We start from the raw sequence: 14,614 nt of genomic DNA on the forward strand, positions 1-14,614 counted from the left end.
TACAATCAAAAACATTCTCTATGCTTTTCTGGGCCTTTGGAGACTCAAGAATATTTTTACTATTTCCACACATTCTGCCACTTTTATCGCCAGTGTAAAAGTCTGCCCAGTAAAACAATCTGGGCCCCTTTAAACTCTAACAACAATCAAACCACCCAGGCTTTCTACCAGACAGACTTCAGAGTTGGCCATATGATCTCATACAGTACCAAAACACAATCTTATAAACCTCAACTCCAACAATGAATCACTTGCATTAATCATTACATCATCACTTCTGCAACGAGCTACACAAATAATTTTCATCAAACTTAACTGGCAAGTTTAAATATCAATAAAGCTACCAATAGTGTCATTTAAGGAAGGCAGATAAATCTAAGACTGACTACTGCAACAGTATCACTGTTGGGAAACAACCCCTATCCAGAGAGACTAATAGTGGCCAAAATGTGTAACTGAAGATGAGGTTTCTCAGGTCACATCTGTAAGCCTAGGTGACGGATGACAGCTAGAGGTTGTGGAATCAAAGCAGGATTTCAAGAACGGGAATAACCAAGTATTCACAAACTTCTAAAAGTTTTTTTTAAAAAAAAGTATCAATTGGTACAAGACGTTGAAGTCACATATTTATTGAGCCAAAAGGTTTGCTTTTGTAAGGGACTAGAAGGCGGGTAGAGATCAAGCACTGTTGTGATTCTAGAATTGGAGTGAAAGGTATTTCAGTGGAACAATGGAAGCAACCACTCTATTCATTAGAGATGTCTCCCTCAACAACTAAAGCAATCAGGCAGCTGTGGAAAGTTAAACACTCACTTTGCTTCATTGTACCTTCCCTGAAAGAAGGAGAGGAGGCCTCGGATGTAGAATGCAGCTGCTCGGAGACAGTGAGAACTGGAAGACACAAGTAGGACACAGTGTTATTTCGGGCACAAACACATGACAGTGTACAATGGATGGCAAAAGAAAAGAAGCCAAAAATTAATCTCTGTCCTCTTCCGGGAGAAACACACATATAGAAGTGGAGTGTTTGAAACGTGTCTTGGTTCAGGAGAAGAAAATTCTGATTTCCAAGTGGGCTTGAATTACATTTACAAAATACACAGACATTGCTTATTTGAAACTGACTGATGTTGGCATCTCCATGGAGACAACAGCAACTCTGTAGTGCCAGACCTCCTGCACACAAATCAGCAGGAGGTTGCAAAGCGAAATCTGGTAGACAGTGCAAGAACCTTCAACTGGTAGGTGTCAACTGGTGTTCCATCAATTGGTCTGCCCACACACACACACACACACACACACACACACACACACACAGACTCTTTCTCTCTCTCTAGTGGCAGTGCTGGGTCAGTCAATGCTATTACACACTCACCAACACCCCCACAGATATCATGCAAATGAAAACTGAGCACAGTCAATCTGCAAGGCAACGGTGCAAGCGAGCAAGCAGGTTACAATCCAGTGCCCTAAGGACATATTAAGAGTGTAGGATGTAAACAGACACTGGGTGAGGATCAGGGACTGTTGAGATATTCCCTCCGACAGCTTGGAAGTTGGCTGACATTTACTGACTAGCCTCTCCATATCCTTTGGGAGAAGTACTGATGGCATGGTGGAACTGCATCCTGGCAAGAGTCAGCCCCCTCAACACAGGAAAGAGAAAGAGAAGTTAGCAGAAGGTATATTGCATTAGAGATGGAAATGGACTTGTCAATCTGCAGGCTCTGAGCAATCATTGCTTTTTTTAAAACAAAAAATCAAGTCCATTTCCTCATATTTACCAACAGGGAATTTGATTTCTGCACTTAAACAACTCCCCATACTGCCAATGTTTCTCTGCAACTTTCCTTAATTTTCAGAATAATTAATTTTACTCAATCAGCTATTTCATAACCTTCTAAAAAAAATCTAATATTGCTCCCTCTAGTCGTATATAAAATCATCGCAAGTAAGAGCGGCCTTGGAAATAACGGTTGATTGAACTTCAATTCTGAATCACTACATAATCCTGTTTCTACTGTCCCCCAACTCACCAGAACAGGAGGGTTTAAAATATTAATTATGAGGAGGGGTTGCATAAAATTGTGCAACATTCCCTTGAGTGTTGAAGATTGAGAATTTAATCAAAATGTTGAGAATGGTACTTTGAGGTAGATAGGGAAGTTATTTTCTCTATTAGGAGAATCTTGTCAAAAGGGTACAAGTTTAAATTTAGAAATAGAAATAAGCCATACTGGAGTGAAATCATGAAGGTTTTCCCATTCAAAGGGCAGTATAAATTGGGAACTCTGTGTCCGAAAAGATTCTGGATACTGAGGGAGCTGGAACGCAACTAAAACTTTAAAGGATGAGATCGACCTTTTTTCACCTTGGGCAAGTCTATCAGGGATATAGTGCAAAGACAGAAAAACCAAGGTGAAGTTCAGATGAGGTTCAGAGGTTTAAATGAGTGGTGCAACAGGCTTGAGGGGTTGAACAGTTTATTCCTGCTCATCTATGCATTACCCTTGAATCTTCCAGTGACCTCTCATGCAAACAAACAGCACAGATTAGACGCAAAGCAAATTTCCTCAATACCATCCCATCAAGCATTACCAGATCAAATCCAGCATTCAAGTCCAAAGTACCTTCTACACATTTGAATCATCAAAGTACAGGAGCCTCAGCTATATTAAATATGCCTTCCCTTGGATAATAAACTCTCATGCACTGTACAGCAGTTCCAAAAGAAACCAATGACTTTCTTACCTGACTGGGAAGTTGTGATCTGGATTTATCCTTTCCAATAGATTGTACAACTACAATAAACAACAAAAAAAATCTTGTAAATGGATTAAAACTCTGAAGTACAACAATCCAACCTTGCAAAAGGAAGGGCAAATCAATATTAAATAACCCGATTCTGCAAGACGAGCAGCTGTAGACCTACATGATGCATAAATTTCACAAACTGTGGTGTAGGGCCGACTTGCATTTATAAAATATCAGTACATCTCTCAGAAATCCTTCAAGGTATCAACAAAAACACTTTTGTAGGTCAGGAGTTCATGTGGACTCTCACCATGCCAGGGAGACGGTGGTGTAGTGGTATTGTTACAGGACTGGTATCAAGAGACCTGGGCTAATGCTCGAGGGACATGGGTTTCAATCCCACTGGGGAAAATTGGGAAATTACGAGTTTACAGTAAAGGGTGCGCATCAAGTCTCTTACCTCCTGATGTCTGTTGCCTTCCCTAATGTAGACGCTGGCCAGGTTTGTGACTATGAACGCCCATAATTCCTGATGTGTAGTCAACTGTAACAAGAGAATAGATTTAGAAATACTTGGAATTTGTATAGTCTGTTACCATTAAAGTTGTAGTCAATTCACACGCAACATGAAATCGCAAACAGCAATCCGAGTATCTGACAGTGATGCCGGTTGAGGGACAAATATTGTATGAGTCATTAGGGAAGAATTCCCCAAATCTGCTTTGCTTAATTCTATGAGATCTTTTATGTCCACTGACATGTCAAACTGGTCTGTGACCTAACACCTCATCCAAACAACAGCACTTCTAGCAATACAGCATGCTCTCTGAACTTGGAGAGCCAGTATGGATTTTGTGCAGAAGCCTTTGGAGTGGGGTCTGAACCCAGGAATACTAATCCAGAGATGAGCATTCCACCTACATAGCCAAAGCTAACACCAGATACAGAGTTTCTGATAGGATTCTGCTCCCAACTCACCACACGATAAGGGCTGTTACAGTTTGTAAAAATAAATGAAAGGTCTCTTACCCTAAGTGCTGTTGTGAACTGTGCTTCTGCATTGTCCATGCAGTTTACAGAGATGCAGTACAAACCCTGTGGGAGGAAAACAGGAGTAAATATTTGCTGGCAAACATGTTCAATTTATATAAATGTGTGAACAAGTCAAGTCATCCTTATGAAGTTAAGAGGGAAGGAGTGACAGAAAGCAAGAGAGAATTCAGCAAAGCCACTGAGTAATAGGAATAATTCCAGTGTGCCATGTGTAATAACATTGGGAAACAGTGACATTATTATGGCAGCACAGTGGCTCAGTGGTTAGCACTGCTGCCCCACAGCACCAGGGTCCCAGGTTCAATTCCAGCCTTGGGCGACTGTCTATGTGGAGTTTGCACATTCTCCCCATGTCGGTGTGGGCTTCCTCCGGTTGCTCTAGTTTCCTCCCACAGTCCAAAGATGTGCCACGCTAAATTGCCCACAATGCTAGATGCATTAGTCAGAGGGAAATGGGTCTGAGTGGGTTACTCTTCGGAGGGTCAGTGTGGACTGGTTGGCTGAAGGGCCTGTTTCCACACTATAGGGAATCTAATCAATATGGTTAGCTATTGAAGCACTGAAAATGTAAACTGCATCAGAAACACAGGATATCAAGTCATCTGTTTCTGTTTGCTAGGTCAACGTGGTGCACCAGGATGTAGTGAGGATAAAGGTTTTGCAAATCTAGGATTTTGTGGCAATGTCCCTACCTCTGATCTAGGGTCAAGTCCCATATGATCCAAAAGTGCATTATAACACCCCTGCACAGGTTGATTAAAAATAACTGAAGTTCAGCTTGGAGAGGCCCTTACAGTGTCACGGTATTGTCCCTATCTGAGTCAGAAGGCCTGGGTTCAAGTTTCACCTGCTCGACAGGTATATCAGAACACTCCCAATGAGGCCGATTAAAAGAATGAGTGAGTTAGTTTGTGTTAGGGCTATTGTGGCACAGTGTCAGCATCCCTCCCTTTGAGCCAGGGATTCATGTCCCATCGAGTCCAGAACTGTGTCATAACATTCCTGAACAGACTGACTAGAAAATATCTGCAAAGCTGAGCTTCGAGAATACCTTCTACAGCATAACAGCGCAGACCCATCCTGCTCCTATCCTTCCACCTGCTTGTGGGCCTGACTGCTTCTTCCTGAGTCACCTTGTGATGACACAGTTCTAGAGGAAGTTCAACACCATCAACTGCACAATGTTCAATGCTTCCTACTTCCCACAAATGGAACTCCTTCGACCAGGTGGATCAGATTGACCAGATATCTCAGGCTGAGAATTGCCAAAATTCACCAACAGAATAGATAGAGAAATCAAACAGATTGGAATTTAAATTCAGATCCCCTATAAGCAAAGCATCAGTTGGTTAGAGGGCTGAACTGCTCGGCAAGGTACTGGTATTAACTCCACGGGACAGTGTACAATACACAAAGTAGAAGATTGCATCAGAAACAGGACATCAATTTGGGATGGCACAGTGGCTGAGTGGTTAGCACTGCTGCCTCACGGTGCCAGGGACTGGAGTTCGATTCCAGCCTCGGGTGACCGTCTGTGTGGAGTTTGCACATTCTCCCCGTGTCTTCATGGGTTTCCTCCCACAGTCCAAAGATGTGCAGGTTAGGGTGAACTGGCCATGCTAAATTATCCATAGTGTTCAGGGGTGTGTAGGTTAGGTGCATTTATCAGGGGTAAATGTACAGTAATAGACTAAGGGAATAGGTCTGCTACTCTTGGCAGAGTTGGTGTGAACTTGCTGGCTGAAATGACCTGTTTCCACATTGTGGGGTTCGATAAAGATCTGCCGGTTTCATTCTAGTTGGTTCTGAATTGGCCAATTTCAAGTGGGATGTGAAAATCGGTTAGTGAGGGAACAAAGTCAACTCAGGCTCTATACTGTACTTCGTCTCGATCTGATAATTCAGATTTGGTAAGGGGTGTGTGCACCTGTGTATGAAAGGTCTGCCAATATTAACCATCTTTCCAGTGGACTGTTTTCCTCAGAACAAATCTTACCAGGAAAGGGGTCAGAGGAAAGGAGAGAGAAACTATTATATAAAAAGAAGTGTACCAAGTAGTGAATCTTCGTTATTTTTCATTACTTACCAGTAACGTGTGAAGCTGGGCAGCATGGTTTGAAAACAACCTGGGAGACTGCTGACACAATTGACAGACCTGAGAAATCTGACAAGATAAAGAACGTCAATGAAATAAACCTTTGATCAAAAAATTCAGTTGCTTCACTAAAAAAGATCACATACCAGCTGCCTCAGGTGTTAATCTATAGCATTAGAAGCAGCCCATTTTGCCTAAACAGAATACATGTCACATCAGCATTCTGTGACCCTACTTCAGCTAACCCTTTCTGCATATCCTTTTACTTATTTCTTCCCTAATTTTAGTTGGATTCCCTACACATTTGCACTATTCATCTGAACTATTTGCGTTAGTGAGGTCCACCTGCTCAACATACTCTTGAAAAGATTCCATTACGAAAATGAGTTTTTTTGCAAAAGAATTCATAACTATTGGACTGAATTTTAAGATTTTAATCCTGCAGCTTCACTTATTTGATGGAAATATTTTATCCTGCGTTTCCCTATTGAATTTACTACTGACTAACATCTTACAAGTGGAAATATCTTATCTGCTTCCACTCAATTGAATCTCATGAGAAGTCTTATAAGTTTATATCAGGTTGCTCTACAGTATTCTAGTTTCTAGAGTAAAGAATCCCAGATTGTTTAGCATTTATGCCAAGAATGGCTTCTGCTGGCAAACTAAGATTGCACTCAGAAGTATTCTCCGCAGAGGATTTGTTCAAATCAGCAAAGAAACCAAATCAACCTAGGAAAACCTTGACTAAGACAGGACAAGACTCATCAATAAGATGGCAGGCTATTTAGGACTGACACGAGGATGAATTTCTTTACTCAGAGGGTGGTAAATCTTTGGGGGAATTTTATGCCCGGGGTCTGTGGAAGATATGGAAAAGGTGCGGATAAATGGCATTGAGGTAATGATCAGCCATGATCTAGGTCAATGGTGGAGTAGTTTCAAAAGAATGAGTGGCTTACTCATGCTTCAATTTCCTATGTTCCTACAGATTGAAGCTATCACGAGGAGCTCATTAAGCTAGGTAAGAGAGACAATACACCACCTTGATATGCCACAGACTCCTGCCATCAAGCCACTTTAGATTTATGATACCACAAAACCCATTTCTCTGCATAATCTCACTTATCAAAAGGGTGCCCCAACTCAGCCCATACTGTCAAAGGTTTCTTCATAAAGGTTGAGTGACAAGAGTCTTACATCCGGTCAGTCAAAAGGACTCTGGTTTACAAACTTTCATGAACAACAGCCCATGATTGCTAGCCTCAAAGAAACAAACAGATATGGGGAATTTTAAAAAAAACTATGATGCCTTGTTCAACTGTTACAAAACTGAAACATAGATTGTTTAAGTTTATTTTTCTACAATAGACAATGTATATTCAGAATTCAAGTGATGCCTTAACAGTATAAATATATAACTTTCATTTTGACTTTTATTGTAGGATTTTTTTATTTGTAACCCAACACACTTTCAGCCTTGATAGAAATTAATAAACTATTTACTTTTGAAAGCAGATACAAGTTCCAATTATAAACATTAAAGTACTTAAACTAAATTTGCAACAATGCATTGATTGGAGATCCAATTTCAGGATCAGGAAAACAGAGAAAGGTTATTCAGGCCCTTTGCTGCCATTGAATCTGATGACACCTGATCTATAGCTTAATTCTAATTTCCTATTCTAGTCTGTAATAGACTTGCTTGTCTAACAAAAATACTTCTTGGTGAGAAATTTCAAGAGTATCATTATTCTTTCTATGAAGAAGTATTTCCTGACATCAACTTCAGGTTAAGCCTGTTTGTTCTGGAATCCCTAGTAATTCTATTTATGAACGGAATGAAATAGAACAGAACAAAACACCTGTGTAGAAATAGGCCCTTCGGCCCAGCAAGTTCACACCGACCCTCTGAAGCCACTCCGCTATCCTATTCCAGTAACCCTGCATTTTCCTTGGCTAATCCATCTAGCCTGCACATCTTTGGACAGTATGGGCAATTCTGCATGGCTAATCCAGCTAGTCTGCACATCAGTGGACTGTGGGATGAAACCGGAGCATCCGGACGAAACACATGCAGGGTCAGGGAAAATGGGCAAGCTCCACATAGACAGTCACCTGGGGGTGGAATAAAATCTGGATCCCTGGTGCTGTTAGGCAGCAGTGCCAATCACTGAGCCAACCTGCCACTCAACTATTCTAGTGTATTGAACACATCATCTAGACAATCCTTAATCTTCCAGATATTTTCAATCAACCTATCCAGATATGTTATGACACACCTCTGGAGCAAGTAGGACTTTAATCTGTGTCTTCTGGCCCAGAGGAAGGGACACTACCACTGGCTTAAACTGCCTTTCCTCCAAGGTTTTGGACCCTCCTTTAAAACACTGGTCTTTAAGACACTCCTTAAACGCATTCTCATTGGAAGAAAAGGCCAAAATCTTGGTCAATGTGTTCTGATGTGGATGATACCAAATTCTATTTAAAAATCCTCCTTGTTAAACATATGAAGATAAGTTAGTATATTAAAGACACAATACAAATACAAATGCAAATGTTGTTATCGTGGGCAACAGATGAGAGACTTTTGCTCAAAACCAGGTAGGACGTGAACTCATGTCTCAGAAGTTAAAGTCTAAATTGTGCTTAACATACTATCTTTTTTCTGATACTGTCCAGGCTACGGGACAGTGTACAAACCTCTTGGAGAGCTGTTGCTTTGTGGCCTGTTACAAGTCGACACATGATAATATGCTCCAGTAACATGACTTGAAATGAAGAGAGTATTGGGCTGCAGTCCAGCACTGTACAGATAAGAGAGAACTATGTTTTACATTACTATGATACATCCAATACCATTTCTTATGTAAAGCTTTAAAAACAAACCATTGAGTAGTAAGTGTCTTAAAGAAGTCTTTAGAAACTTTATACAAACAGCAAGCATGACGTATCAGTTGGAACCTTCATTTCTGAATAATGCTTCCATGGTTAAAAGGTAGTGTAACCAAGCCAGACAGGCCAAAAAGGTGACATGTTTCGAGTGATAACGTTGCCCAGTTGTATTGTTCCCAGTGTTAAACAATGACAGATCTGTACCCACCAGCCAGTGTGATAGTCCTGCAGTCACCATTACTACACCCCAGTGTTATACAATGAGAAACCTGTGCACAGAGGTACTGTACTGCAATAAATAATGGCAGAGCTGGCCCCACCAGTACTGTACTCTTGTTATAGTGATAGACTTTGACCCAACAGTACTTTACCCATGTTATACAGTGATAGACATGGCCCCACCAGTACTGTACCCGTGTTATAGAGACAGACCTTGACCCATCAGTGCTGTAACCTATTGCTGTGCAATTCAATCCAGGCTTGAAGATGACAATCTTCAGAATCTACAATTCAATTGCAAAGTGGAAAAGATCCATAAATCTAAGCCTCACCAAGTATCTATGTGAAACTGAAAACAGACAGGAGTTCCACATGACTTACTTTTTAATTTTTCTAACTGCATGAGTGCTTTATCTGTGTACTTCTGAGCTTTCTCGAGGTATCCAGCTTGCATGGAGTGCATCACCGTCACCTGAAACACAGAAAACACACCAATGAGATGTTCTTCACCCCAACATTCAACACCTGATCCTTTAAACAACACTGTCCAACCTCACGTGAGAACACAATCATGAATATCAAAAGCATACAGCAAGCTAGCTGCGGACACGTTGATAACTGGAATTTGTAAGCATACTGGTGGGTGAATGGGGTGGGATAGTGGTGAGATAGCCAAGACATGAAAATTTTCCCATCCCCGCCCTCACTAAAAATTGGAGAACCTAAATAAATAACTTAACAGGGAGAGTTATGAGATTTGACAATTTCATCATTCAACATTTCAAATGTTGACAAGAGTAAGTCCAGGAGGCAGATGTGCAATTACTTTTACAATGGAAATGTAAATATTTGAGGAATAAAGCTAAAAAGGATACGATAAAAAGAAAAGTGGTAGTGCAAAGCAGCTTGGCCATCCAGGGAGGTGACAGCAGTGCACTTGGATAAATGGCCTCCCCTAGCGAGATTAAATTCAATGAATTTAACTAGAGAAACTGGAACGGTATACTTTCTCTTTCCCACATGGAAATATCCTTTCCTAATCTCTAAGTTTAGTGATTAACTGCAAGAAAATATCACTGCTTTATTGAACCATATTGCCCTGGGATGTTCCTGACTCAAGTCCAATTTTGGCTAGTTAAGGAACCATGATGAGAAACAGTTACTGAAGGATAAGATAAAAATCAGACAGAATGTTTGTTTCTGATCTACAATCAAGCTATTCACTCCTGGAAAGTACATATTTGAAGGCTGGATGAAAGGAGGCTCCGATGCTGCCCTGAGTGCTTGCCTGCACTTGCCACTTAGTTCAAAAGCATATTGAGCCAAAGTTACAGGAAGCAACTTGAACCTGCAAAGACCAATGTTCATCAGGAATATGGCTGTGACTGTCAAAGGTCAATCAGCTCAGCTCCAAGAGTTCGCTTCAGGGTTGTACCGTGAGTCCAACCATCTTCAGCTGCCTTATCATTAAGCTACCCTCCATCATAAGGTCGGACAATATCCAGGCTTGGCTGAAAAGTGGCAAGTAACATTTGTGTGACACAAATGCCAAGCAATGACCGTCTCCATAAAGACAGAATCTAATCAGTGACCTTCAATGGCGTTACCATCAACGATTCCCTCACTATCAACATTTTGGGTGTTACCACTAACCAGAAACCAAACTGCAGTAGCCATATAAATGAAGTGACTGTCAAGTGCAGGTCAGAGGCCACATATATGGCTGCAAATAACTCACCTCCCAACTCACCAAAGCCTGTGCATGACAGATGTGCGATGGAATACTCCCCACTTGCCTGGGTGAGAATAGCTCCAACAATACCCAAGAAGCTTGACACCATTCAGAATAAAGCAGCCTGCTTGATTGGCACAATATCCACAAACATATATCCCTACCATACCAATGCTCAAAAACAGCAGCATGTACCACCTATGGGATACATTGCCAAAATTCACCTAGGCTAATTAGACAGCATCTTCCAAATCCTTCTTGAAGGACAATGGCAGCAGATATATGGGAACAACACTACTGCAAGCTCTAGTCCAAACTATGCACCATCCTGACTTGGAAATTTACTGGTCTTCCTTCAGTGTTGCTGTGTCAAAATCTTGGAATTCCCTCTCTAATGGCATTGTGGGTGTACCTTCAGCACATGGACTACAGCAGTTCAAGAAGGCAGCTCACTGTCACCTTCTCTAAGGCAAGAGATGTTGGCCCAGCCAGTAATTTGCACAACCCACGAACAAATAAAAAGAAAAACAAATCAAGGCAAAAGGGGAGAAAGTGACATTCTCTCCCCTCTTAGTTCCACAGTTTTAAGTACAGATTGGACCGCCATCCTCATCTTTCACTCAACAGATATAAGTTCAGAAACATGGCCAAACTGGGAATATAAAATCACTAAGTCGCAAGAATGTGTTAACACCTCACTTCACTTATAAGTAATCTAAGACCTTGATGGAAGATAGATGGAAAAATGTTTTAAGGCAATATTGTTGCTAATCTTTTTAAGTTTGATTTAAAAACATACTTTTGAGCACTGAGTGACGACGTGAGACACAGGCAGCTAGATTTGAGCTCAGTCACAAGTCTTTTTGTTTCAAACAATACTGTATATTTAAAAGAAACTAATTATATGGTGTCTTCATCAGGTTCATCACCTTCCTCAAGAGATTCTTTGACACATTTGCCTGCTTCCTCTTTGATATCTTTAGGTATGAGCTCAGGCCTGCCTTTCATAATTTTTCGAACCCAGCCTAACTCCAACTCAAAAGATTTATCCGTAACTTCATCATGGTTGATGTGGACTATTTTCGCAACTGCTTTAACCAATTCCCTGCAAGCCATGTCTTTCACTTGCAGCTTCTCAATCTTTGTTTTGCAGCTTCTTCAGCTTTTCCAACTGTGCATCCCCAGTAATTGTGGAATATTCCTGAAGGGTCAATGATGTGCATTTGAGCTGCACTATCCTGATCATAAGATCCCATAATAAAGCTGTTTCCAACATGTAAGCATGGACACACATTGCTACTCTGTCTGCCAGATGCCTCAATGGAATCTCATATTCATAATTAGATCTAGAGTTGGAAGCTTCTACTCCTGCAATAACAGTAACAGACAGTGCATTTGTCAGCAGAAATGTAACTACCATTTCTACATGGCAATCGATGTCAAATATGCATTTGTTGGCATTCCGTTCAGTTAGTATAGAAAGGACCCATGTCTCTACTAAAAACATTACTCAATTTTAACACCTTATCTCGATAGCTATGCTGTTTTCTCCAGCTTTCCTCACACATTCAATCTGAAATACACGCCCATCAGAAGCGAAGTACAGGCTAACAAACGATACCCAGTACAAATGGAACTCATTCTGGACCTAACTTTAATAGCAGCAATGGCACAGGTTACAAGTTTATTATTATTTGTTCCTGAGACGTGGGCATTGCCAGCCAGGCCAGCATTTAATGCTCTTTCTAAATTACCCTAGAGGTGGCAGTGGTGAGCTGCCTTCTTGAACCACTACCGTTCTTGTAGTGTAGGTAGCCCCACCATGCTTTTAGAAAAAGTGCTCCAGGAGTTTGACTCAGCAACACTGATGGAACAGCTATACATTTCCAACTCAGGAAGGTGAGTTGTTTGGAGGGGCACTTGCAGCTGATTGGTGTGCCATGTTCTGCTCACCTTTTCCTTCTAGATGGCAGTGGTCATGAGTTTGGAGACTGCTGTTGAGAAGCCTTGGTGAGTTATTGCAGTGCTTCTTGGTTCACAATACTGCTATGGTGCACCAGAGAAGGAACTGAATATTGAAGGTGGTGGATGGGTGCTAGTCAAGCACAGCTTTGTCCTGGACGGAATCAAGCTTCTTGAGTGTTCTGTTGATTCTTGTGTGGCTGATGAGCCTGATCCTCTACCTACACATCCCAAGTCCAATTCGGGTCCATTCCTCCATTAAAATCAACTGAATAATATTCCCTACGCGGAGCACTTCCTTTACCTGGTACGCTACTTCTCATCTAAAGCTGGCATTGGCTGCAATTTTGAATCTCCACATCAATCTGCAAGCACCACCTTCAGATGCCTAAGGATGACAGTTTTTGGCAACAGCGACATCCATGCTCATACCAAACTCCTTGTGTAGAGGTCAGTAATCCTGCCGACCCTTCTTGATAGATCTGAAATTTGAGGACTCCATACAGGCACTTCAAGACAGTTCAGAATTACCAAACAGTTTGAGATGGATTCTCCACATCAGCTGGGAAGGCTTGCATCAAATCTTTATAAAGCTGGTCCAGTTCATCTTTGGGTCAATTTCAAGACTCAGGATTTTGACCCCAGCGAGGGTAATGTCACTGAATATCAAAGGGCGATGGTTAGGTTTTCTCTCATTCACGATGCCACTTGTGTGGCATGTTCATTACTTGCTACTTATCAGCCCAAGACTAGGTATTGCCCCAGTCTTACAGCACACGGGCACAGACTGCTTCAGTACCTGAGCACTTGCGCATTGTTTTGTAGTGTTCAGCACAATCCGTAAGCATTCTATTCTGCCTTTTTTTTTGCAGGGGGGGGGGGGGGGTTGTGGGTGTGCGCGTGTGTGTGCAGGCAGACAGGACATTCTTGAAGCAGTTGCAAGACAGTTGGCCTTAGGATGCTGAAGAACTCATGCAGTGATGTCTTAGGACTGAGATGATTCACTTCTAACCACAACCATTTTCTTTTGTATTATGACTCCAAACAGCAGAGAGCTTTCCCCTCATTCCACATAGACTCCAGTTTTGCCAGGGGTCCTGGATGTCATCCTCAGTTAAATGCTGCCTTCATGTCAAGGGCAGTTATTCTCCCTGCATCTCTGGAGTTCAGATGTTTTGTCCATTCCCGAACCAAGGCTACACTGAGATCAAGTGCTGGATGGCCCTTACACATTACAAACAAAGCTTCAGTGAACAGATTATTTCTGAGCAAGTGTTGCTTTACAGCACTGTCCATTTGTTGATGAGGAAAAAAAATATACCGATAGGACTGAACTTGGTTGGATTGGATTTGTCTGGCTTTTTGTGGGCAAGACCTGGGAAAACAATTGTTCACATTGCTAGAAAGATGGCAATGTTGCAGCCATACTGAAACAGCATGGCAAGAACAAAGCTATTTCTGAAGCACACGTCTTCAGTGCAATCCCTGGAATGTTGCCAGAACCCATAAACTTGGCAGTATTCATTGCATTCAGTCATTTCTTGTGGCCACAGAGTGAATCAAATTGGTTGAAGACTTGAATCTGTGATGTTGGGGACTGCAAGAGGAGGCTGCGATGGATCACACTCTACATTTTGGGCTGAGGGCAAGCACAAATGTTTCAGCCTCGACTTTTGCAAAGATGTGCTGTATGTCTCAATAGGCCGAATGGCCTGCTTCCACACAGTATGGATTCTATGATTCGCTATCAATCCGGGAATGTATATTTGTTTAGCCAGCTCCTCCTGCTCGTTGTTTAATTGCCCATCCCCATTCACAAATGAATGTGGCAAGAATACAGAGCTGAGATCTGATCTATTGGCTGTAGGATCACTTAGTCCTATTCTACTGTTCAGCATGTAAAT

At 41.6% G+C, this 14,614-nt stretch overlaps 1 protein-coding gene and 1 pseudogene across 2 annotated transcripts in view; both read right to left on the reverse strand.

Annotated features, from left to right (window-relative positions):
- The window catches only part of mau2 (MAU2 sister chromatid cohesion factor), a 65,554-nt gene that overhangs the window by 19,908 nt on the left and 31,032 nt on the right, over positions 1–14,614 (reverse strand). For both annotated transcript variants that reach the window (XM_072594374.1, XM_072594375.1), the window contains 7 exons: positions 9,398–9,488; positions 8,606–8,709; positions 5,894–5,971; positions 3,784–3,849; positions 3,215–3,298; positions 2,752–2,801; positions 814–891 (listed from right to left, as the gene is read on the reverse strand). In XM_072594374.1, the coding sequence (XP_072450475.1) occupies positions 814–891; positions 2,752–2,801; positions 3,215–3,298; positions 3,784–3,849; positions 5,894–5,971; positions 8,606–8,709; positions 9,398–9,488 (551 nt within the window). The remainder of the gene's footprint in view (positions 1–813; positions 892–2,751; positions 2,802–3,214; positions 3,299–3,783; positions 3,850–5,893; positions 5,972–8,605; positions 8,710–9,397; positions 9,489–14,614) is intronic.
- LOC140494413 (proteasome subunit alpha type-3 pseudogene) lies at positions 11,624–12,389 on the reverse strand (annotated as a pseudogene).

Source organism: Chiloscyllium punctatum, chromosome 24 (genome assembly GCF_047496795.1).
Source record: "Chiloscyllium punctatum isolate Juve2018m chromosome 24, sChiPun1.3, whole genome shotgun sequence".
NCBI lineage: Eukaryota > Metazoa > Chordata > Chondrichthyes > Orectolobiformes > Hemiscylliidae > Chiloscyllium > Chiloscyllium punctatum.